We start from the raw sequence: 23,447 nt of genomic DNA, 5'->3' as shown, positions 1-23,447 counted from the left end.
AAAGAATTTGTATGCTAAGTTCTAGCATTTCATCATTACATGTGTAGCTTAGGGTATCTTATCCCTTAAGGAACTATCTATCAATTCCTGCTTTGAGAGTTGTTGCTTTTTTGGGGGGGGGGGGGGGGGATTGAATGTTAAACTTTATCTCAAATGTCTTTTAAGCATCTATTAAATAACCTTTTAGTTTTATCCACTGTTCTAAATTTTATAGGTCATTTAAAAAAACTTTTACTTTGGAAATAATTTCAAATGTATAAAAATAAAAAAAATAAAAAAACAGATCAAAGAACAGCCATATAGCCATCATCCAGATTTATCTATTGTGACAATTTACTCCACATGCTTTATCATCTGTATGTCCCTCCATTCTATTCTTCTTTATATACCTACTCATACATACATGCATACATACATACATACATATACATACATAAATATATGTATTCTAGCATAGGACTGTTTTAGATCGATACTATACACAGAATAAGGCAAAAAGTAAGTTTACAGTTATGAGTAAAAGTTTATTCTTATATTATTGTTTTTTAATTATTGTTGTATTTAATTGTATTACCAAGGTAAACCTACTTTTGCTGTATCGTGTGTGTGTGTGTGTGTGTGTGTGTGTGTGTGTGTGTGTGAGAGAGAGAGAGAGAGAGAGAGAGAGAGAGAGAGAGATGTGTGTGTAAATAAAACTTCTTCCTGAGCTTTCTATTTCATCATGGCCCTTTACACCTAAATACCTAAGTGTGCATTTCCCCAGCATAGGGATATTCTCCTACACAGGCACAATACATTAGCAATGCCAGCACATTTAACACTGATACACTACTTTAATCTACCACTCATATTCTAATTTTGTCTGCTGATCCCCATAATGTCCTTTATAATATGTTTTCCCTGGATGGTACAGGATCACATCCAGGGTCAGGTTATAACATTGAGCTATCGTGTGTCCCTTTAACCTCTTTTAATTTGGACCATTCTCACACCTTTGTCTTTTGACATTGATATTTTGGGAGAATACAGTCCCTCCTCACCCTTTTAACAGGATGTTCCTTATGTGGGATTTGTCTGACATTTCCTGATTATTAGATGCAGATTTGCAGTCTCAGCTGGAACTCTGCATAGGTGAGGTTTCCTTCTTAGGGTATCACATCTGGAGGTAAATGACACCCATCTGTCTCTCACTGGTGATGATCATTCTGATCTTCCCATTCAAGATGTTGTCCAATTCCTCCACTCTGTAATCACTGATCTTTATTTTCCCTCGAAACAAATGTCTGTGGGGAAACACTTTAAGACCATACATATACCCTGATTCTCATTTTAAAAATTCTCTCTATGGATGATTGTTACCTGATGGCTACCAAATGGTGACTGTGCAACTCTTAGCACTCAGTCTACATTTACCAGTCAGCCTTCCCCGTTCATTCATTGATTCATTACTGGCATGGATTTCTGGATTACTATTGCTTTTCAGTGGATTAAAACTCATTACTGTACTTGTTATTTTGGTGCTCAAATTATTCCTAGAGTTGGCTCCTGTGACATGCGCCCATCATCTTCATCAGCATTTCTTTACTTTCTGACACAACAAAATATCCCAGGCTCACTTGGTGCCTGTCTGTTCCAGCCTTGGAGTCAGCCCTTTCTCCAAGGAGCCTTGGTTCCTCCTAGTAGGAAATGGTGTAAGAGGTGTCTCACTAGATGTGTTTATCGCTCCTGGGTATCTTTGCCTCTTGGTCCTTTCAGCAGACAGGTTAAAAACTATCTGCATGTACAGATGCACACACTCACACATACATAAATGAGATCATAAACATCATGAACACATATATACACACATAACGAAAATCATGATTTCACACTGATACTTCCACAGGGTCCATTTCTTTGCCATCCTCCACACGTATATGTCTCTTATTTCCCAGTGAAAACCCAGGCTCTCAATATCACACAATCAGTATTAATCTTATAATCGGATCTGAAAGTTTCAGAACTGTTTTATTCATACTGCTACTAAATGATCAAGTCTACTACAAACAGTTCAGAGTTTTCTTACAATCACGCTACCCTACCTGGCCCAGACTGAGGACATATAGCTAGGTACTACATATTCATAAGTTTTTAAGGATTATTTCATTCTTTTCATTTCCTCAGTGAGTTACAGTATTCGTCTGAAATACATTAGGTTTACCCTTTTTAATTTGCATTTCGTTTCAGGTGGTAAGTAATTTTTTTTTTTAACAGCGATCCTATTCTGCAGCAAAACACAAGATAGACCAGTGCTCCCGAACAGCAAATCACCATTTCTGCTAGTGACAACTAATTACCATGCGTTGGTCGGCCACAGAAACCGCTGACTGGAAGGTGGACTTCCTGGTGATGCGCGTTGGGAAAATATTTACAAACCGAAGCAAGTACACATTACCCGGCGTTGCTACACTAGTTTTGCCACAGGAAAAACTACGCGGTTCTGGGGGGACAGGAACACAAAAGACAAAAGAGGTTAAAGTGGACACTCACCTTTTCCAATGTGCCGCCTCGTGTTTTCAATGGTGGAATTCCGATTAACGTTGGAGAGCAGCCCAAGGCAGAAACGGTTCTTGTTGTTGGAAGGGTCGGTGAAACCGTCCACCAGCACACTGGTGGAGGAGGCATGGAACGCTTCTCCCACGCGGTTATTGAGCTCATAGTAGACAATAGAGCACCAGTGTTTTGGCTCCTCATAAGCAACTGCCTGAACATCTGTGAGAAAGAAAAGCTCATAGTCAACTGAGGTGAGTGCCCCGGGCTCTCAAAAAAACTGAAACTGTGTTGTAACATTGGCTCAGGACCATGGAATGAAGATATGGAAGAGCAACTGCAATTTTAGGGCATGGGTTGTATCTATGATGTCTTAGTATTCCTCACTGAGTCCAACTTTATCCTTTCGCTGGAAAATAATTTTCTCTAATTGCTGTTGGATAACCAAAATGCCAGCTAAGCAGGCATACCCACAGTGTGCGCGGAACACTCACAATATGCTCTGTAATATGCCAAAATGGAAATTACCCCCATTACAGACCCTGGCTCGCCATCTAAAGAAAGGCAACAAGTGGTAAGTGAGCTGAAAAAAAAAAAACAGGGGGGAGAGAACAACAGAGGATGGGAAATATGCCAAAGGTGCTGGCACGAAAAGGAATTACTTTCAACCAAGCCTTAGCATGCCGATGATTTTTCGGAGCAATGGAAATCAGTTTCTAATTATTGATAAGAAGTTCCTTTACTTCACGTTAAGTTGCCAATAATCATCACAGCTACAGCTCTGCTCCCGTCCTCAAACTCAGGAAGAAACCGTGCCAGCTGGCCAACTCGCACAGAATGAATCATATCTCTCTCATCCAGATTTCATGCTAACTTCCTTATATTTGCTTTAAGTCATGCAGAGCAGGTGTGTTTTGTCTCTCCATTCCCAGAATGGGCCAACAATGGAAATTACCCAACTTTACTGACAGGATGCAGCTTGTTAAGTCAAATCTCTTAAGACTAACAAATCTCCAAACAGAACATGCTTCTAAATATTTGCAACTAGAAGGTTCTAAAGATAAGTTCCTTCTGTAGTAAAACCTCTTATACCACTGCGCTACAGATTCCAGGAATACAAACCATAGATAGCCAGCATGCCAGTACGTAATGCTCTGAGGTTTATGGTCTTGAATATATAATCATTTTTTTAAAAAAAAGGAAAGAAAATCTGAATTGGAGGCAAGCACTTCTGTGTTCTTAACATCAACCTCCATAATATTAAAATGCACTTTACTTTAGAATTCGGTATAAAAAACAAGGAAAATGATCATTAAGAAACCACTCAGCCACAGAAAAGAGGAAATACTGCCATCTGTGACAACATGGATACACCTTGAGAATATCATGCTAAAGCAAAATAAATCAGACAAAAATGTTAAGAACCATATGACTTCATTCTTGTGCAATATAAAACTATAAGCAACAAATGAACGAACAAACAAAAACTCATAGACAACAGTATACTTGAAATTTATATAATTTTATTAACCAACGTCACCACAATAAATTTAGTAAAAAAGAAAACCACACAAACATTAACTGCTTTATACATTGAAGCAGGTGAGCCAAAAACATATTCCGTCTTCCCTGTTTGCTAAGCAACTATCCCTTGTCAATTTGCTATATTTCAAAGAGCAAAATTCTAGTGATTTATAAGTGTTAAATCTTAAACAGGGCTGCAACATCATTAACAGAAGGCTTTATCAACTAATATCAGTGTTGTTCAAAATACATTCATCTAAGTTGGAGATTGACGATTTTTTCCCCCCTATAAAAGGCCAGAAGTTTTGTAAGGCAGGTGATCTCTATGGCAACTACTTAACAGTACCCTAGTAGTGCAACAGCGGCAACAGATAATATGAAATGAATGGAGACAGTGTGTCCTAATAAAACTTTATTTATGAAACAGGAAGAGTCTGAATTAACCTGTAGAATGCAGTGTGCTGCTCTAGGAAAACCATCCCAAATTAAACAACAACAACAAAAAGGCCAATGTTCCTTCCTCATGAAAATATTAACTATAAACTTATTCTAATGGGGAAAATGTTTAAAGCTATTTAAAGGAAAAACTTTTAAAACAACTTAAAGTCCAGTTTCCTGAAATCAGACATTTTAGACTTAACAATAACATTTACAGGTCAGCATGCTCCTAACTGTATATGCCACCCTTTCCTGCAATCCTGTTCCCCAAATAAAAACCCCAAAGATGTGTGAGACAAAAGTTTTTTTCTCCAACCAGAACCTTTGTTGGCCCATCATCCTAAGTCTGTGAGGACGTTCTGGAGATCATCAGAGCCAACAAAAAAAGGTGTACATTCCAGCTCATCACACTGCATATCTAAGAAAGGTTGAGTTCATCACCAAATTTTAAGAACTTCAAAAAATACAAACAAGTCTGACAAAGTGTGAGCTGTCCTCAAGTTTAATATAAAAGTTGATGAGAATGATCTAAGACATTAATCTAGTCATCGAACTGCATTTCCACTTTAATTTGTGTAAAGTCTGCACAAATTCGACGACCCAGGCCATGTGCCGAGTGCACCTTGCAGCAGTGTCCTCTATGAGAAGTTGTGGAAGCGGCTTGACTCAACAGCGTGGCCGTGACGACTTACTGATGCTCGGAGATTCTCCCAGCACTCCTTGTCCTGGGCTCCCTGCTCCCTTAAGCCACTCAGCCCTGGAGGAAGGATGGCCTCCCCTCCATCATGGCCACGAAGTACTCAGAGCTGCACACAGACCCGCCCTCTACCAGAGAGGGAAAGAACACTCGTTCTGCTCAGAGCTGTTCCGGGCGAGGACAGGAAAGACATGCGCCTCAACTCCTCTGAGCAGCGAGGTTAGAAACAGACGCAAACAGCAAGCCAGAAACAAGAGCGCTGCCCCTGTGCCAGCTGCCCCTGTGCATGGAGGAGGGTTGGGAAATAGATGCGGTTGATCACTATCTACCCTAGCTACAAAAGAACCTTCTTCTCCAGAGCCTTGTGACATGAACTTACAACTTTGGAAATCACCCGTGGAAATTCCACTTTGGTACTGTTATGGTCGTCATTTCTCAATGCCCCTTTGTCCTTTGCTTTAAAATATTTTTTCCCCCCACCAATTCAGAATTACTAAGTATGGAAGCTCTAAACAGACGATTGCTCAATTACATGTAGGCCTTCATTAGTTAAATCAGTGTGTTTGTTCTTCACGGAAAATACTTATCTGTAACCCAAGGAATTGTTTCTACAGAGCTTCTTATTGTGCTTTATCTTCCTCAAATAGCTTTTTTAAAAATATATATTTTATTGATTTTTTACAGAGAGGAAGGGAGAGGAACAGAGAATTAGAAACATCAATGAGAGAGAAACTGCTTCCTGCATACCTCCTCCTGAGGATGTGCCCGCAACCAAGGTCCATGCCCTTGCCTGGAATCGAACTTGGGATCCTTGAGTCCACGGGCCAATGCTCTATCCACTGAACCAAGCCAGTTAGGGCAAATAGCTATACTTTGTGAGAGAAAGCCACGTTTGGGCAGATAAACCTGAGACCCTCACAAGGGAATCAGTGGCAATTCATTTACCTCCTCTGTGGATTTCGGGGGGCAGTGAAGGCGCCATCATGTTTGTGTCCATTGGCTGAGAGCCATCCTGGGTCATGGGGTCTTCAGGAGGCAGGTAAGCAGGTGGGGGCGTATCAGCTACAAAGTAAAAAACAAACAAACAAAAAAAGAAACCAAAAAACACGAATTTTAAATCCTTAATAAACACACGTAAAATATATATATCCTCTTCTGTCCTAAAATGCGTGAGAGATTAAGTTGCTGTTTCCACCTCCCTTTCCAAAGATTGGAGGCTCCAGACACTGGACTGCTGTGCACTTTCTGAAGATTACTACCCATGTTTCCCGGAAGATAAGACCTACTTACAGGTTTCCTTCTGAGTGAAATATAAGGCATCCCCCCAAAAATAAGGCCCCCCCCTAGGCTAAACATGAGAGATTTGGTCCACTGATTCTGGAAGAAATGGAGTCACAAGAAATTCACCAGGAAATTCAGGAATTGGATTGTTATGATGATGTTCCAGAAGATGATGACATGATTGTCATTGAATAAATGAGTAAATTCTTGATACTGTAGGATTCAGTTTGTCTGGTTTGTGTTGACAACTACCATACTACCGTACCGTATACAGGTAATAAATTTCCTTTATTTTCATTTAACAATAAATGTGTACCGTATTCTTCTTCATGGAAAAATAAGACATCCCCTGAAAATAAGACCTAGCACATCTTTGGGAGCAAAAATTAATATAAGACACTGACTTATTTTCGGGGAAACAGGGTACCATCTTGTGATCTTACACAAGTTTAGTCAAAACTCCAGGGGAGGAAAAGCACTAAGTGCCAGTTCCAGAAGTGGCCTGCCAGCCCGGGACGGTGCCACTGTAACACAATCGGATGAGCATTGTACAACGCGAGCTGAGAGGACCTCCGCATTCCCCTTGCGCCGGTGGATCGAAACCCTCTCAAAGCTCCAGACGACTTCTCAACAAAAGGGGCTTCGAGGTCTCCTGCAGGAAACCTGTGGGCTCTTAGGAATCACCACTGAGTTTCATTACTCAACTTCCAGACTTAAACTTACTTTCTCAAGACTTTAGGTGACCTGTCAGGACTACCTTCTCCCCACCCTCTTCAATAATCACTAATTTTAAGATCCCTAATAGTGGAAGAGGAAACAAATCAGTTTATCGCAGCTATCTTTTATTTCAGAATTTACATACATGTTTCCTCTGGAAAATCAAAGCCAACTGGCAAAGAAGAGGCAGCAAACAATGTTGACTTCGGAAACAATGACCCTGACACAGGTGTTCTGTATTCTTAAATAAAATAAAGAGCATGGTTTCCCCCAAAAACAAGTTGCTCCCTGTCTTGCATGAGCCCATGGGGCACGCAGGGCAGAGCAGGAACGAAGTCTCACCCTACGGAAGCACGCTAACTTAGGTAAGTCCCCTCGACCACTCAGGCAACCATCAAACGCAAGTACTAACTGGGCTCCACCACAGTTCTGTAGCGATTTCCAAGAGTGACTGTTCAAGATTGAATCACCGCATCTAGTGACTTCCCACGGGCCAGCTGTTAACGAGCAAGGGCTCGAAGCACAAAGACAGGGCTGTGGGGACCTTATCCGGCTGCCTTTTTCACCCTTCTCCGGCTTCTTTTAATCCGGCTTCTTCCCTGCACCTGGAACACAGGCTTGGCTTTACTTCCACTCAGGAAGGAAGACAAAGAGCCTCCTCTGAGACCAAAGACAACACATTTCTTCACATTCACAGGTGAAAACGCCATGGGCAACCCATGGCATCAGCACCACCGAGAGGAACCAGATACCACCGGTGGTGCCCACCATTCCCACAAGTCCCTCCTCCCACCTCCTCTCCGTCATGTTTCCCCTCCCGGGCCTGAGGCTTAGTCCCCTGGCCACCGGGAAAGAAGTGTCCATTCAAGTCATCACCTTCAGGCTTTTCACCCTTGGGCCCACCCCGGTTTGCCGCTGCTCAAAAGCCTTCCGAAGTGATCTCCTCCCTGTTGTCTGGTTCATCACACACAAAGGGTCTGAAAGGGAGTGGACAGGAAGTCCACCGGAGGATATTGGCTTGATTTTTAAACGAGTCAATCTCCCACCCTCATCTGAAACAGTTTTGGATTGAAAAACAAGCAACCAGGCTTAAAATAAAAGGGAGCAACAGATACACAAACTAAAGAGAGCAACATCAAGTGTGGACACTTTTCAGTTTTTGAGGACATATCCGCACTGATGTCGATTTCAAGTTTACTTTTAAAAAAATTTCAGTGGCCCGATGAACATGCTTGCCCACTCGTTCACAGAGGCCAAGTAAACAGACGCCGAGGATATCTTTATTTAGACCGTGTTTCTTGAGGTCTACTGGCATGAAATTTGTTAGTAATCATTTTTGTTCTCTGAGGTGCTGGCTTATTAACCTATTAACTTGACAAACAAAATGTCCTAATTAATCATTTATTCTGATAAATATTACACCATCAGTTAAGTCTGAAAGGAGGATAATTGCTTTCTGTCTTTGCTAGGTTAAACAAGCAGATGGTTTCCAGTACATCTGTTGCAATTCCTTTGTTGTTAAAGTATATGTTTCTTGGGATTACATCACCCGTTAAATGAATTTAATTAAGAAGGGGACTGCGATCCCTCAGGAAATATCTTTTCTGAGGTTGCACTTGTAGCAGGGGTTTTTATTCCACGTATGAAACAATGCTGATGGAGGAGGCTGTGTTTCTCCCAAAGCAAATGTGTGCAACACACTATTTTCTCTTTCTTTTATCAACGACTGTTAACAATGATGCCACACCCAGAAAGATGCAGCTGTTTCGAAGCCCTTCAGAATTAAAACATCTGTGTTTGGCGAATAAAACAAGACATGTGCCTATTGCTTAGCTACGAGGTCTTCTTCCAACCGGTCCAGTCCTGAGCCCTGGAGCACAGGGCCGCATACCAGAGCGGACACACTCTCCCTCCAGGCACCCCAGCTTCTCCCCACACCATGGTAACACCCTGGGAACTGACCGCAGAACAGCCCCCAGCGGTCCAACCTACCTGGCATCTGGAAAGGGCTTCCTGGGTCCGAGCTGGTGGGAGAGTGAGGGTAGGTGCTACTGCTGCTTCCGGGGGAGTTGGGGTAGCTGCTGTTGGGGGAGTGAGGGAACGGGTGGCTGTTGGGTTGCTGGAAAGAATCCGGGAAAGTGGCGTTGAGTGGCATGTGAGGCTCATTCTGTCCCAAGTTGCGGAACTGAGCTAAGAGGCTGTGCTGAGGGTTATATTCGCTGTGTCTTGGGACCAGCACCGGAGGAAGAACTGGGGGGAAAAAATAAGAAAAAGACAAGAATGAGAATGATGGAAATCTGTAAAAACATTGCAATAAAGTCTCAGCATAACCTGTACGCAACAAATTATCTGAACCCTGCCCTGCTGCCAACTCAAAAGCGGCATCCAAGTGAAAAGCCATTTTTCACTCAGGAACAAATCGGGTAAAAAAAAATAAAAATAAAAATCCGTCCCTTTAGAATCACTGGAGACTTATGCTGAAGATGAGCGGCAGTGACAGATTGCCCAGGGAAAGTCTGCAAAATACGTCCACATAGGTTAACAAGTTATGGCTCCTCTATTCTCAATTGTTTCATTTACTAAGCACAATTAAGAGCACACATACGTCATCACTGATGAGTTGACTTTATAGCCCTGGCTGATGAGATTTGACATTTAAGAGTTAATAATACCTATTAATGATATGAATTATTCACCATACATGTTTTAAATGGGCCCAACTCTCTTTAAACCAAAAGGAAGTGGATAAAGGTGAGAGGGTAAACGCAGTGAACAGTATAAACCCAAATGCCAATGTAGACAGTTAATTGGACAAAACAGGATATTTTGTGGGACAGACTTTATGTTGTGTCCTCCTAGTCACATAGTCACATGCCGCTTAATAACAGGAAACACTGTAATGGCATGTGCATTAATATGACTGGCAGCCCAGTAGGTTTGTTGACACCAGCATCATTACAAACATGCGAGGAATGCGTTTTGCTACCACATCACGACCACTGTGATGTCACTAGATGACAGGAAGTTTTCATCTCCATTATAATCTTACACTAGAGGCCTGGTGCACAAAATTAGTGCACTCAGTGGGGGTGGGAGGGCGTCCCTCAGCCAGCCTACACTCTCTCGCAGTCCGGGAGCCCTTGGGGGATGCTGGACATCCTTAGCACTGCTGCAGAGGTGGGAAAGGCTCCCAACACCGCTGTTGCGCTCACTAGCCATGAGCCCAGCTGAGCGGTGCTCCCTGATGTGGGACCGCACTGACCACTAGGGGGCAGCTCCTGTGTTGAGTGTTTGCCCCCTGGTAGTCAGTGTGCATCATAACGACCAGTAGTTCCACCATTTGGCTGATTTGCCTATTAGCCTTTTATTACCGTGTTTCCCCGAAAATAAGACATCCTCCAAAAATAAAGGCTAGCGCATGGAAAGATAAGACATCCCCTGAAAATAAGACCTAGCGCAACTTTGGGAGAAAAAATTAATATAAGACACTGTCTTATTTTCGGGGAAACAGGGTATATAGGATATGCGTGATCTGTTGTTGACCAAATATGTTGTGATACATGACTTGTACCTTAGGAACATCTTTTCTCTAAGGATCTTCATGTATTTACCTATTTATCAGTTATCCTATTCACTACCTGGTAAGTTAAAAAAAGAAAGACATTTTATGCAATCCACATTTTGCTAGGTGAATACTTAAGACCAAAACTGTTTATGCCAGTAGAGAAGGAAAGAAAACAAGCCATGCCTCAAGGCTCTGTGTGTGAGGAGCCTAAGGAGTTAATAATTAGCAGCAGAGCCTGTACAGTGCAAGGAGAGTCCAGGGGAAGGGCTGGCAAGCAGAGCCCTCACCAGGGTTAGAGCCTAGCTTCCTGCCAGGGTCACCAGATGGCTCTCCCCAGTAACAAAGGCCCTTGGAATCCCTGCTGCTCCGTGGCCTTGGCTAGGAAGACAAAAACAACCCATTTGGTAAACTACATGGGAGGGGAGAGGAAGACATTTAAAATCTGTTATTGTTGCTGGGAGTTAGGATTCAGAATTTATTTTCCCAATGAAACAATACTTAGAGGCTTTAGGAATTAAGTAGATTTTTGAGGGCTTTCCAGGGAATTTATCCATAATTTCTAACATTTGTACAGGGTGGGGGGAAAAAAAAAGTGCTCTTAACACTTGGATCATCACTTATTCATGAGCTGAAAAATGTTAAAAGTTTCTCATACGCTGCATCTTAAATTTTACATCATCCTGTAGCAATGTGATTCCCCTTAGAAACAAACCTTGTTAATACATGTATTTTCTTTTAATCACAGCGATGGAATCTGCCCAAACCAAGTCATTAAAAGAAAAATTCCTCCTTTTGCCTTTCAATAGCCACCTGAAGTGTCATCTACTTTTGTTTTGTTGAAAAACAAAAAATTTCCATAGTCTTAAAGACTCCCCCTACACCAAAAGAAATCTACATTCCAAAATAAACTCATGCTACGAAATAGTGTACTGCCTTATGCAATCAAACATTCTCTTTTTCTTTTAGTTGCTGCAGCCTAAGTTACCACTTTACAACTTACCTTGTTTGGTCATCTAGCTATTGCCTCATTTCTGATTGGTACACCTTCAAAAGGGGGCAAAAATTGGCCTCTGTACACCTCCCTATGAAGGTAGTACCAGATAACAATATGAATCAATTCTCCTCAAAGGATCTCTAACCCCCAACACACACACACACACACACACACACACACACACACACCCTGGACCCCGAGCTGAAACTCTGCACAGTGTTCCGGTAACTCTGATGTGTGGTGTGCCGAGTTCTGGCTCTCGGGCATATTGCTATCCTTAGTGGACATTACAGGTGAGACAGACCAGCTTTTACTAAAGACCTGGGAGAAGTGAGCCACCAGCTACAACAAATCAGCATCCTGAAGAGGAACTTGACAAGATAAGTAATGTTTTTCCTCTCCTCTGACTGTTAGGATGATTTTGCCACTGCTGACATAGGTACAGGTATCTTTTAATAAACTTAAAAAGTGTATTGATGTATCACACATCTATACTTAAACACACAAATCTTTATATAAATGGAATCACATAGACTCGTGTATCTATCTAGCTTCTTTGGTTTAGCATTAGGTCTGTAAAACCCACCCATGGTGTGTATAGCATCTTATTATACTAGCACATATATATTACAATTATTTACTCAGACCCTCCACCTAACCTCCTCAGAGGATAATCAATTTCATTTTTTTTTTTCTGATTTATCCTTCCTTTTAAAAAAATAAAATACAAAAATATATGCTTTCTTTCTTTCACTTTTCTTTGTTTGTTGTTAATCCTTACCCAAGGCCATTTTTTCCCCCATTGATTTTTAGAGAGTGGAAGGGAAGGTGGGGGTGGGGGGAGATAGAGAGAGAGAGAGAGAGAGAGAGAGAGAGAGAGAGAGAGAGAGAGAGAGGGAGGGAGGAACATCAATGTGAAACAAACACATAAATTGGCTTCCTCATGCATGCCCCCCCTTCCAAATTGGGGCCGTGGATCAAACCTGCAGTCCGGGTGTGTGCCCCTGACTGGTAATCAAACCCAAGATCCTTTGGTGTGCAGGCCAATACTCCCAACCACTGAGCAACACCAGCTAGGATAAATATATGCTCTCTTTGTTTTTATTCCTAAAAAAGTTTTTATTCCTACTATGCTTTTTTCCACTATATCCTAGAATTAACTTCACTCTAGTTTATAAAGATCTTCCTCGTTTGTCTTTACAGCTAATAACACCATCAACCAATCTCCCACGGCTGGGCCTTTACCTAGATTACAACATTTTACCATCAGACATAATACTGCAATGAATAAGCCAGCACATATATATTGTTCAAGGTGTGCCTCCAGGATAAGTTCCCAGACATGGAAACACTGGGTGAAAGGGTAAATGCAGGTTATTGTCGAATCCCCTTATTAGGGTTGCAGCATTTTGCATTGCCACCAGCAACATATGAGGGTGACTCTTTCCGCGCAGCTTCTAGGACAGACTATGTTGTCAAGCTTTTGATTTTTTTGGATACTCTGATGGGTGACAAATGGTATCTTGATGCAATTTTAATTTACATTTCTCTTAATATGGTGAAAGTTGATATTCAGAGGACATTTTAATATCATGTGTGTGTGTGTGTGTGTGTGTGTGTGTGTGTGTGTATGAGTGTAAGTGTGTGTACATTGTCTGCTTGTGTCTTTTGCCCATTTTGGGGTCATTTTTCATTTAAAAATATGTATTAGAGATGTCAACCCATGATATATTTATATGTTACAAATATTTTATCACAATCTGGTTTGATTTTGCTCCCGTACACGTTTATTTTTTGGCTGCAAATTTATCAATAATTTCTTTTACTGTACGTGGATTTTGATTCATAGAAAGCTCGCTCCTACACCCAGATCGTAAGGAGGAATTCATCCACGTATTCTTGGAGTGCATATAAAGTTTCTTATTTTACTTAGAGCTCTGATCCATTTGGAGTTCAGTTTTATTTATAGTAGGAGGAACAGATCTAATTTCATCTTTTTCCAAATGGTTAGCCAGTTGCCCCAACACCATTAAAAAGTCCATCTTTGTCCCAGTGACTGGAGATACCTCTTTTCTCATAAAGTTCCATACATGTTAGGATCTATTTTTAGGCATTCCATTCCATTCTATTCTAGTCTGTGCCCCAGTACCGCTCTGTTTTAATTATAGAGGCTTCATAGTATGTTTTAATATAGACAGGGCTAGTCCCCTCTCACAGTTCTTCCTTTTCAATGCTGCATGCTTACTTTTCCACATGAACTTTACTTATCACTTTGTCTACTTTCGGGGGGGGGGGGGAAGTATTATTGGTACTTTAATTGGGAACATATTATATTTATATATTAACTTACTAAGAATGAGTGTCCTGAGTATGTTGAAGTGTCCTCATCAAGAACTAGGAGGGTCTGCTCAAGTCTACTTTTGTGTGTTTCGGGAGTGTTCCATAGTTCTGGTCTGTATGAGTTTGTGAGGGGCTGCCGTAACAAAATACCACAGACTGAGTGCTTAAACAACAGAAATTTATTTACTCAAAGTTCTGGAGGCTGGAATTCCAACGTCAAGGTTTCTCCAGAGGCCTCTCCCCTTGGCTTGCAGATGAGCACTTTCTTGCTGTGTCCTCACATAGCTTTTCCCCCATGTCTCTCTGTGTGTCCTAATCTTCTCTTCTTATAAGAACACCAGGCAGCTTGGATTAGAGCTCACTCCAGTGGCCTGATTTTAACTTTTTAAAGGCCCTATCTCCAAATACAGTCACACTCTGAGGTACTTATGATTGGAGCTTCAATATATAAATTGGGGGGGGGGGGGGGTCACAATTCAATCTATAACACTGACTATAGGTTTTAAATTTCTTGTTAAATTTATTCTTTTAAATGGGGTTTTCTCTTCCATTATATCTTCTAATTGGTAATGACATATATGGTTATTGATATTTATGATATTTTTGTTACCTTTTTATATCCTACTACCTTGATGACTTCTTTGTTGTCTGAGTTAGTTTTACCATTGATTCATTAGAGAGCTCTCCAGGTAAATGATCATGAAGGAGACTTGACTTGGGGTGATGAACACACAATACAATATACATATAGGGCTGGAGGGAGAGATTGCAAAGGTGCAGAAGTGAACTTGTGTGGGTGATGAGTAAGTCCATGATCCAGATTGTGGTGATGTTTTCAGAGGTAGACACCAATACTAACCACACTGGATGTTTTATTTTTTTTTTTAATTTAATAAATCTTTATTGTTCAGATTATTACAATTGCTCCTCTTTATTCCCCCATAGCTCCCCTCCACCCGGTTCCCACCCCATCCTCTATCCTTACCCCCACCCCACTGTCCTCATCCATGTGTATGATTTTTGTCTAGTCTCTTCCCGCACCCCCGACACTCCTTTCCCTCTGAGAACTGTCAGTCCACTCCCTTTCTATGCCCCTGATTCTATTATATTCACCAGTTTATTCTGTTCATCAGATTTTTTTATTCACTTTATTTTTAGATTCACTTGCAGATAGATATGTATTTGTTGTTCATAATTTTTATCTTTACTTTTTTCTTCTTCTTCCTCTTAAAGAATACCTTTCAGCATTTCATATAATACTGGTTTGGTGGTGGTGAACTCCTTTAACTTTTTCTTATCTGTGAAGTTCTTTATCTGACCTTCAATTCTGAATGATAGCTTTGCTGGGTAGAGTAATCTTGGTTGTAGGTTCTTGGTATTCATCACTTTGACTATTTTTTGCCACTCCCATCTGGCCTGCATAGTTTCTGTTGAGAAATCAGCTGACAGTTGTATGGGTGCTTTCTTGTAGGTACCTGTTTTTCTCTTGCTGCTTTTAATATTTTCTCTCTGTCTTTTGCTCTTGGCATTTTAATTATGATGTGTCTTGGTGTGGTCCTCTTTGGATTTCTTTTGTTTGGGGTTCTGTGTGCTTCCTGGACTTGTAAGTCTTTCACCACGTGGGGGAAGTTTTCGGTCATTATTTCTTCAAACAGGTTTTCAGTATCTTGCTCTCTCTCTTCTTCTTCTTCTTCTTCTTCTTCTTTTTTTTTTTTTAAATATATTTTATTGATTTTTTACAGAGAGGAGGAGTGAGGGATAGAGAGCTAGAAACGTCGATGAGAGAGAAACATCTACCAGCTGCCTCTTGCACGCCCCCTCCTGGGGATGTGCCTGCAACCAAGGTACATGCCCTTGACCGGAATCAAACCTGGGACCTTTCAGTCCGCAGACCAACGCTCTACCACTGAGCCAAACTGGCTTCGGCTTGCTCTCTCTCTTCTTCTGGCACTCCCATAATTCTGATGTTGGTACACTTGAAGTTGTCCCACAGGCTCCTTACACTATCTTCAACATTCTGCATTATCTTCTCTTCTTGCTTCTCTGGAGGAGTGTTCTTTGCCTCTTTGTATTCCAAATCTTTTACTTGATTCTTGCAATCCTCTAATCTGCTGTTAGATCTCTGTGTAATATTTTTTATTTCAGTCAGTGTATGCTTAATTTCTAATTGGTCCTTTTTCATATCCTAGAGGGACTCGCTAAATTTATTGGCCTTTTCTAGAAAATTCTTGAAAAACCTTATAAACATGGTTTTGAACTCTATATCCAGGCATTTGTTTTCCTCCATATCTTTCATTTGTGATCTGTTTCATTGTCTATGCATTTTGGCTGCTTCCCTGAGTTGATAAAGTGGCTTTGTTTGCTAGGTGTTCTATAGGGCCCAGTGGCTCAGTTTTTCAAGTTACCTGAGGGGGACACTATTGGTGCACCCCTTGTGGGTTGTGTGCACAGCCTTGTTGTAGTTAAGCCTTGATTGTTGTTAGTATCAATGGTAGGAATTGACCTCCAGGCCAAATGGCTGTGAGGATCAGCTGTGTCTATGCTGGGAGAACTTCTGTGCTGGAGACACCCTTATGAGATAAGACTTGCAAAAGCCTCTGTGCTCAGTATGAATGGGGCAGAGTCTCAGGGCAGAGCAGACAGCATTGGTTTCCTGTCAGCTCTGCCTTAATAGGCCCCTGTGTCTCAGCATCCTGTAGTAATAGCTGCAAGCACCTCTGAGAGAAAGCTGTCCTTGAGTTCCACCCACTGCCAGACAGTCCAGTTTCTCCCAGAATGAGTCTGGGTCCCCAGAGTCTCGCACAGAACTGGAGTTGAGTGCAGCCGGGAGCTTTTGTCTTCTTCCCTCTTGAGAAAGCCAGCTGCGCACTCAGTTGCCAGTCCTCTCCACATGTGCATCTCAATACTTCTGCCTCCTGCAGCTCCTCTGAGTCTCAGTGTGCTTTTCTCTTTCCTTCTAGTTGTAGAATTTCCACTCAGCCAGCCTTCCTATGGTTCTGGAAGATGTCCATTTTCTCTTTTAGTTGTAGTTTTGAAATTGTTGTGTGAGGCAGCAGTTTAGATATTTACTTATGCCACCATCTTGGCCTCTCCACAATGGATGCTTTAAACATCTGTTTTTTTTATTCTATGCCAAGCATTCCTCAATAAAACATTCAAAAAATAAATGTAAAGAGGCAATTTAAAATTGTCCTTTACCATTTTTTTTTTTAATGGCTAAAATGTCCTATTATCTATTCCTTTTCCAATCCCATCTTCAAGGTTCGAGATCCATTCCACTGAGCTCTCCATAGTACACTCCCAACTAAAACAGGGTTTCCTACTAGCTCTTCTCTGGGGGCTTTAAATGTACGTTTCCCAGCTCAGAATCACCATCCAGGAAAGGAATTCCAGTTTGTGAGCACAGATACACCAGCTCTTACAGTGAAAACCAACTGAAGACACTGAAGGTGAAGAGCTGCAGAAAGCCTCACGTTAAACTGGAGATAACACTGGAGACATACAGGGTGTTAAAAGTTAGTAAGCAGAACAGAAAGATACACAGTCTTTCTGAGAGACACGTCCCCAAGGATCTCTCAACATTTTCCACCAAAGTAAATGTCAGTGACCGAGGAGAGGACCCCAATCAGGGGTCCCAGCAGCTCCCCTGGAATTATGGGATGGCATTGAGATTTTGCTCTTTCTCACCAAAGTCACATATATTTTATGCTCTACTCCTATTTACTTCTCAAATGCAAAAATATTTTACATAACTTACAATCCAGTAAAACTGGCACTCCAGGAAGACGGTCCATGTTACCCATGGCTTTGGGCATGCAGTATGGCACACTGCGTTGGGAAGGGTTACCACCCTGGGTGCGATGTGTGCATTTCCTATTTCCTCAGTGTCACAATTCTCAGAAAACCACAGTAAAAAGTGGCTGGTGATGGCAAGGAGGGAGAGAGATAAGCTATCAAACTAAACTCTAGAACTAAGAGGATTTATGTGGAAGCAAGGAGAAACATATCAGGTTGATTTCAGGCGATCACTGTATTACACAAAATTCATATGCACACGATTACCATTATTTGCTATAAGCCTGGAACCATGCTTAACACATCACACCACTTTGCAAATAAGAGTGCCGAGGGGAACTCACTTGAAGTCACATAGAAAGTTTCAAGAGTTGGGAAGGCAATGTGTGCTCTCAACCATGATGTCCTACAGCCTCAAAGACTCGAAGTGTCTAGGAATGCTGCACTCTGTTCTACGTAGCCTGCTTAAGAGGATGGATGACTGGAACAAATTTCCAGAACGTCTCTGGACAAATTAAAGTTAAGGTCACTCCGTTTAAAGGAGGAAAACTCTGATTTAAGAAGCTCAGTTCTGAGAAGTATCTAACTAAATCCCTAATGATGGGTAATACATGAATCATTATCAAACCTGATCTGGGCCATTTGACAACTTCTCTAAGTAGGGTGTCTCTGTGTTCTGGTTTGCCTGGGACAGTCCCAACCTGTACCTGTTGTCTGATGGAATGACTCACAGGTGACCCTTGTCACGCTCAAACGTGTCCTTGTTTGAGCAATAAATTCTATGGCTATTCAAACTACAAACAATAACGAAGTCATTTCCAAAGAGGGACGAGATGGGCCTGGGATCTGGTGCAGCTGCCAGCCCTAGAAAGCAGCATTACTGTGGAAGAGGTACCCAGAAGCTGGTGAGGCAGAGGTAAGGCCCCCTCCACACACACACACACACACACACACACACACACACACACAAAGCTGCTCTACAATATCAAGCCCAGACTCCTCTCACCTGTGCAGCACCTACAGGACAATGCAGCTGCTCTCTTAGACATTTCTCTTCACCCCACCCAGTGCTTGTTCCTTTCCCTTCAGCAATACTTCAGGGGAGAGATCATTAAGGCATCTGTTTTCTACTGGTGGACAAGGAAAGAGTGAGCATCCAGACTAATCATCCACGTTTAGACACACCTATGTGGGATTCTTATTCCTTGGGGAAGGGGAGTGGGGTATGGGGGTGTGGGTAGGGGGTGACAATCCTGCTCAAAGAATGAGGATTTAGGTACCACGGGGTAGCAGCTGGCTATTTTCCATTAGGTCTGTGTCGATGAATACAGCAAGGGCCAGGCACAGTACAGCACAGAGAATACGGTTAATAATAGTGTAATAACTATTTTTAAATAATAGAAGGAGGATCTGCAAACTCTAGGCCTGACTCAGATCAGAAACAGGAAGACAGGGTGAGGAATGCCTTCCTCTTACTCTTTTCTTTCCGTGTGTCAGGTTATTTCTATTTTATGGAAACAGAAATCTGGGAGCGGGGAGTCTCCTGGGGCCCCTGTCTTCAGAGCCCTGAGCAGGGCCACTCTGCCTGGCAGTATCAGAGAAGGACCGAGGTGTGCGGCTCATCTGAATGCAAAGCATCTCCTTTGAAAGAAGAGGCCAATATTAAAACACTTTCTTTACACTCGTACTTTTTTTTATTTATTATTTTTATTTGGATCATTTTAAAATCAGACTGTGTGTGTGGCTCTTATATTTTTGGGAGCTCTAATCCTGATAAAACCCTAAGCTAGTTCCACGCCCCCTCCGCAGCGGGATTCTGGGAAAGGCTCCTGCTCGGGGGTTTCACCACTCCTCCCTCAGTCCCTTGAAAACCTCCAATTGCTGCTGTGCCTTTACAAGGAGGAAAACGTTCTTCCTTTCTTCCCCTGGCCTCTCAGGAGGGGGAAATCAGAGTTCTGCCTTTCCTCGGGAAGGCACCGCTGCTTTTCAAAGTGTTGCTGCATCTCATTCGGTTAAAAGAAAACAAAACCCCTTTTGGGTTAGGGGGGGGGGGGGGGAAAACGAAGAAAGTTTCAGGAGATATTTTCGTTGCAGGAAGCGAGTTTCAGGAGACATTTGTGATTCTGCTGTCGGACTCGGCTTTTCCGCGTTGCCAAGGCACAAGGAGGAGGAATGAGAAAGAAACAGCTAAAGCTGGAAAGAGGGGCTGAGCTCTGGAGCGCATCCACACACCCTCTGGGTCCTGGAGGGCATCCGGGACACCGAGCCTGGGGAGCTTTCTGGAGATTGGGAAGTCCTGTCTGACATGGGGTCACCACGCTGCCACTGGTAAAGCTGTCCCAGTAACCAGACTAAGGCCCACAGGTGACCCACCAAATGTTTACGGACACACTTCTTTTGAACACGGGAGAGAGTTTTGTAGCAACGTTGCCAGACATAACGGAAAAGAGCTGTCTGCTACCCAGGGGTACATGAACACCTTTTGGTTCTGAAGACTCGGAAAAAAGCATTTAGGTAAGGAGTCAAGACACCCGCGTTCTGGTCCTGGCTATGGTAATAATCACTTTTGTGACTTTGAGCAAATCGCTTGACTTCTCAGAGTCTCAACTTCCTCGCACACAAAAGCAAGGGGCTTGAACTCCAGGGCCCTTCCTGCCCAGCTGTACAAGTGTCCCCGCTGATGATGCTGCTGCCCCGCCTGCATCGGCAGCTCCATCCCGCATATGGAGTTCAGTGCCCACTGGGTCTCGGCTGGGCCTCACGTCACACCACTGAGGTCACCTAAGAGTGGAAGGTGGCCCGGGGCTAATCCAGAACGGCCCGACAGCCAGTCCAGCTGCAGCCGTTCTCATCCGAAGACAGGTTGAAGGGGAAAAGGCACCAAGTGGGCAAAGCAGCGGTGCCCAGTGTAATATCGATACCAGACAGATGGCCCCAGACAGCCTGTGTCCAGTGACAGGCACAGAAACATTTCAAGTAGGAAGTGGGCGAGAGGACAAGACCACTTAGATGTTAACAGCATCACAGGTAGCATATGGAGGAAGTAAAATCCGACTCAGGATATATCAGAAAAATTTTACACCGAGATTCTCAGAACCTTTAAATTAAATTAAAGCTTAAATTAAAAATATATATCTGAGTGGTATCACTTGATCTTTTTGCTTATTGGTGGTGAGGCGACAGCAGGGGAGATCTGAAATAATCTTATATAATAAAAGCCTAATATGTTAAATGTCTGGTCGTCCAGTCGTTCGTTCAACCAATCAAAGTGTAATATGCTAATGATATGCTAAGGCGGCTCAATCACTCGCTATGACATGCACTGACCACCAGGGGCAAACACTCTGATCAGTAAGTTAGCTTGCTGCTGGGGTCCAGTTGATTGGGACTGAGCAAGAAGGGCCAGACATACCCTGAAGCCCTCCTGCAGTCAATCCCGGCTGGACAACCTCCCGAGTCCCTCCTGACCCCGATCGTGCACTGGTGGGGTTCCTTAGTCTGGCCTGTGCCCTCTCATAATCTGGGACCCCTTGGGGGATGTCAGAGAGCCAGTTTCAGCCCAATCCTGCTCAACGCAGGAGCTGCCTCGTGGTGGTCAGTGAGCTCCCACAGGGGGAACACTGCTTTGCCAGAAGCCAGGCTCATGGCTGGCAAGCACAGAGGCAGTGGTAGGAGCCTCTTCCACCTCCAGGGCAGCGCTAAGAATGTCTGAATGACATCCCCTGAGGGCTCCTGGACTAAGAGAGGGCATAGGCCAGGTTGAGGGAACCACCCCCCACCCCCACCCCACCAAGTGCATGAATTTTGTGCACTGGGCCTCTAGTATTAGATAAAGTTCACTGAGCATGACACATACACCCACAGAACATGGAGTGTGGGCAAGGCGCTGTGCAGGGGACCGCAGAGGGACAGCCACTGCCCCTCCCCACGTGGAGTTTCCAAGAGATGGCTGAACCCTCACAACCCAGGAGGAAGCTGACTCTGCCCAGCTCAGTACCCTGTTTCCCCGAAAATAAGACAGTGTCTTATATTAAATTTTTCTCCCGAAGTTGCGCTAGGTCTTATTTTCAGGGGATGTCTTATCTTTCCATGTGCTAGGTCTTATTTTCGGAGGATGTCTTATTTTTGGGGAAACATGGTAGCACAGCCACAGTTACACAGCTGCTACCCTGAGGGCCAGGGTTTGAAGCAAGGTCATAACTACCAGACTGCATTACTCAGTGCTACAAAATGGGGAAGAGATTGTGGAAGTTGTTTGTAAAGTTCTCTTCCAGTTTTTTGGTTGGGTTTTCTTTGGGTGGAGGGCATCTTTTAAAAATTTACATAGTTTTGCCTAAATGTAGCAACTTGGTAGTATTTTTTTTCCCGGGCAACCATCCATTACTCCTCAGCGCAAATACATGAATAGAAGACAAACGTGTGAGCACAATTTGAACATAAGCAGGTAAATTGTATTCAGCAACAACAGCTTCTTGAGGCTTTAAGAAAGCCAATTCAACTTCTGAGAGCCCGACTTTCTAGATCATTCCAGGTCCTATTCCTCCTTTGTGTACCCCATGGAAGGTTTCCTCGAAACAGCTCTTGTCTGTGAGCTACGCAACCACAGTCTATCCTCTACGGCCTCACAGCCCACCCAGATTCTTGCCCCAACCTCACCCACTCTTCGCCCAGCCTTCCCACGCCTCTCGCAGCTTCCATCTGCTAGTGTCATACTCCGTATCCTTTGCTCGCTTGGGCACATTCCCAATTTATTCTTTAAGCCTCACCTCTCACTAGCATAATGGAATAGTATTTTCTCAGATTTTTTTAATTTAACATTTATATAGTGCTTATATATGCCTAGTGCTGTAGCAGATATTACCCCCCTTTAATCCTCCTAACAACGGTGACGAAGGCACTCTCATTACCTCCATTTTATAAAAGTGGATGCTGAGGTATAGAGGTGACGTGACTGGCCTATGTATATGTAACCACTGGAGACAGGATTCAAACCCGGGCAGTCTGGCTTCAGAGCCTAGGTGCTTTAACCACTGTGCGATGCAGTCTCTCCCAATGTCACACAGGTATGTTTTAACAAGTTCCTTAGCCCTGATAAGCACAGAGGGATAGTTACTATTATACTAAGACGACTGATATGGAAATAACCATCCCCAGGAGTCAGACCTGGCAGCGTGGCTTAACTTCTAATTGCAGTTGAATGTAATTAGTTCCCATTCGGAATTCAAATTGGACTCTGTTAAATATATTCTGTGAAATAGACACTAGTTGTCAATGATAAAGTTTGACCAATGGGAAATAAATAAAGGCTCCATGAAAACTTGAAGCACAGGTGTGGACACTCTCAATTTACCATGATCAACCCCAAATTCGTGCATTTCAGATCACATGCTCCCCTACTAAAAACTATAGCTACCCTGCCCCTTTGGGAAAGAAAAAAAAAAAAATTGGATTAAAGGGAAGCAGCACCGTGTGGGATTAGAGCATGGATTTTGAAGTTAGACTTGAACTTGAATTCTGGATCTCCAGTGACAAGTTGTGTGACAACTTAGCTGCATCTCAGTGGTCCT

At 42.8% G+C, this 23,447-nt stretch overlaps 1 protein-coding gene across 1 annotated transcript in view; it reads right to left on the bottom strand.

Moving 5' to 3' along the window:
- The window catches only part of SMAD1 (SMAD family member 1), a 72,115-nt gene that overhangs the window by 8,024 nt on the left and 40,644 nt on the right, over positions 1–23,447 (bottom strand). Inside the window, exons 3-5 of the mRNA XM_084884281.1 lie at positions 9,179–9,436; positions 6,134–6,250; positions 2,530–2,751 (exon numbers count right to left, since the gene is read on the bottom strand). Of these exons, the coding sequence (XP_084740407.1) occupies positions 2,530–2,751; positions 6,134–6,250; positions 9,179–9,436 (597 nt within the window). The remainder of the gene's footprint in view (positions 1–2,529; positions 2,752–6,133; positions 6,251–9,178; positions 9,437–23,447) is intronic.

This window comes from Pipistrellus hanaki (genome assembly GCF_964339955.1).
Source record: "Pipistrellus hanaki genome assembly, chromosome: 5".
Lineage (NCBI taxonomy): Eukaryota > Metazoa > Chordata > Mammalia > Chiroptera > Vespertilionidae > Pipistrellus > Pipistrellus hanaki.
Note: the sequence above shows the minus strand (reverse complement) of the source record. Positions and strands in the feature narration are given on the sequence as shown.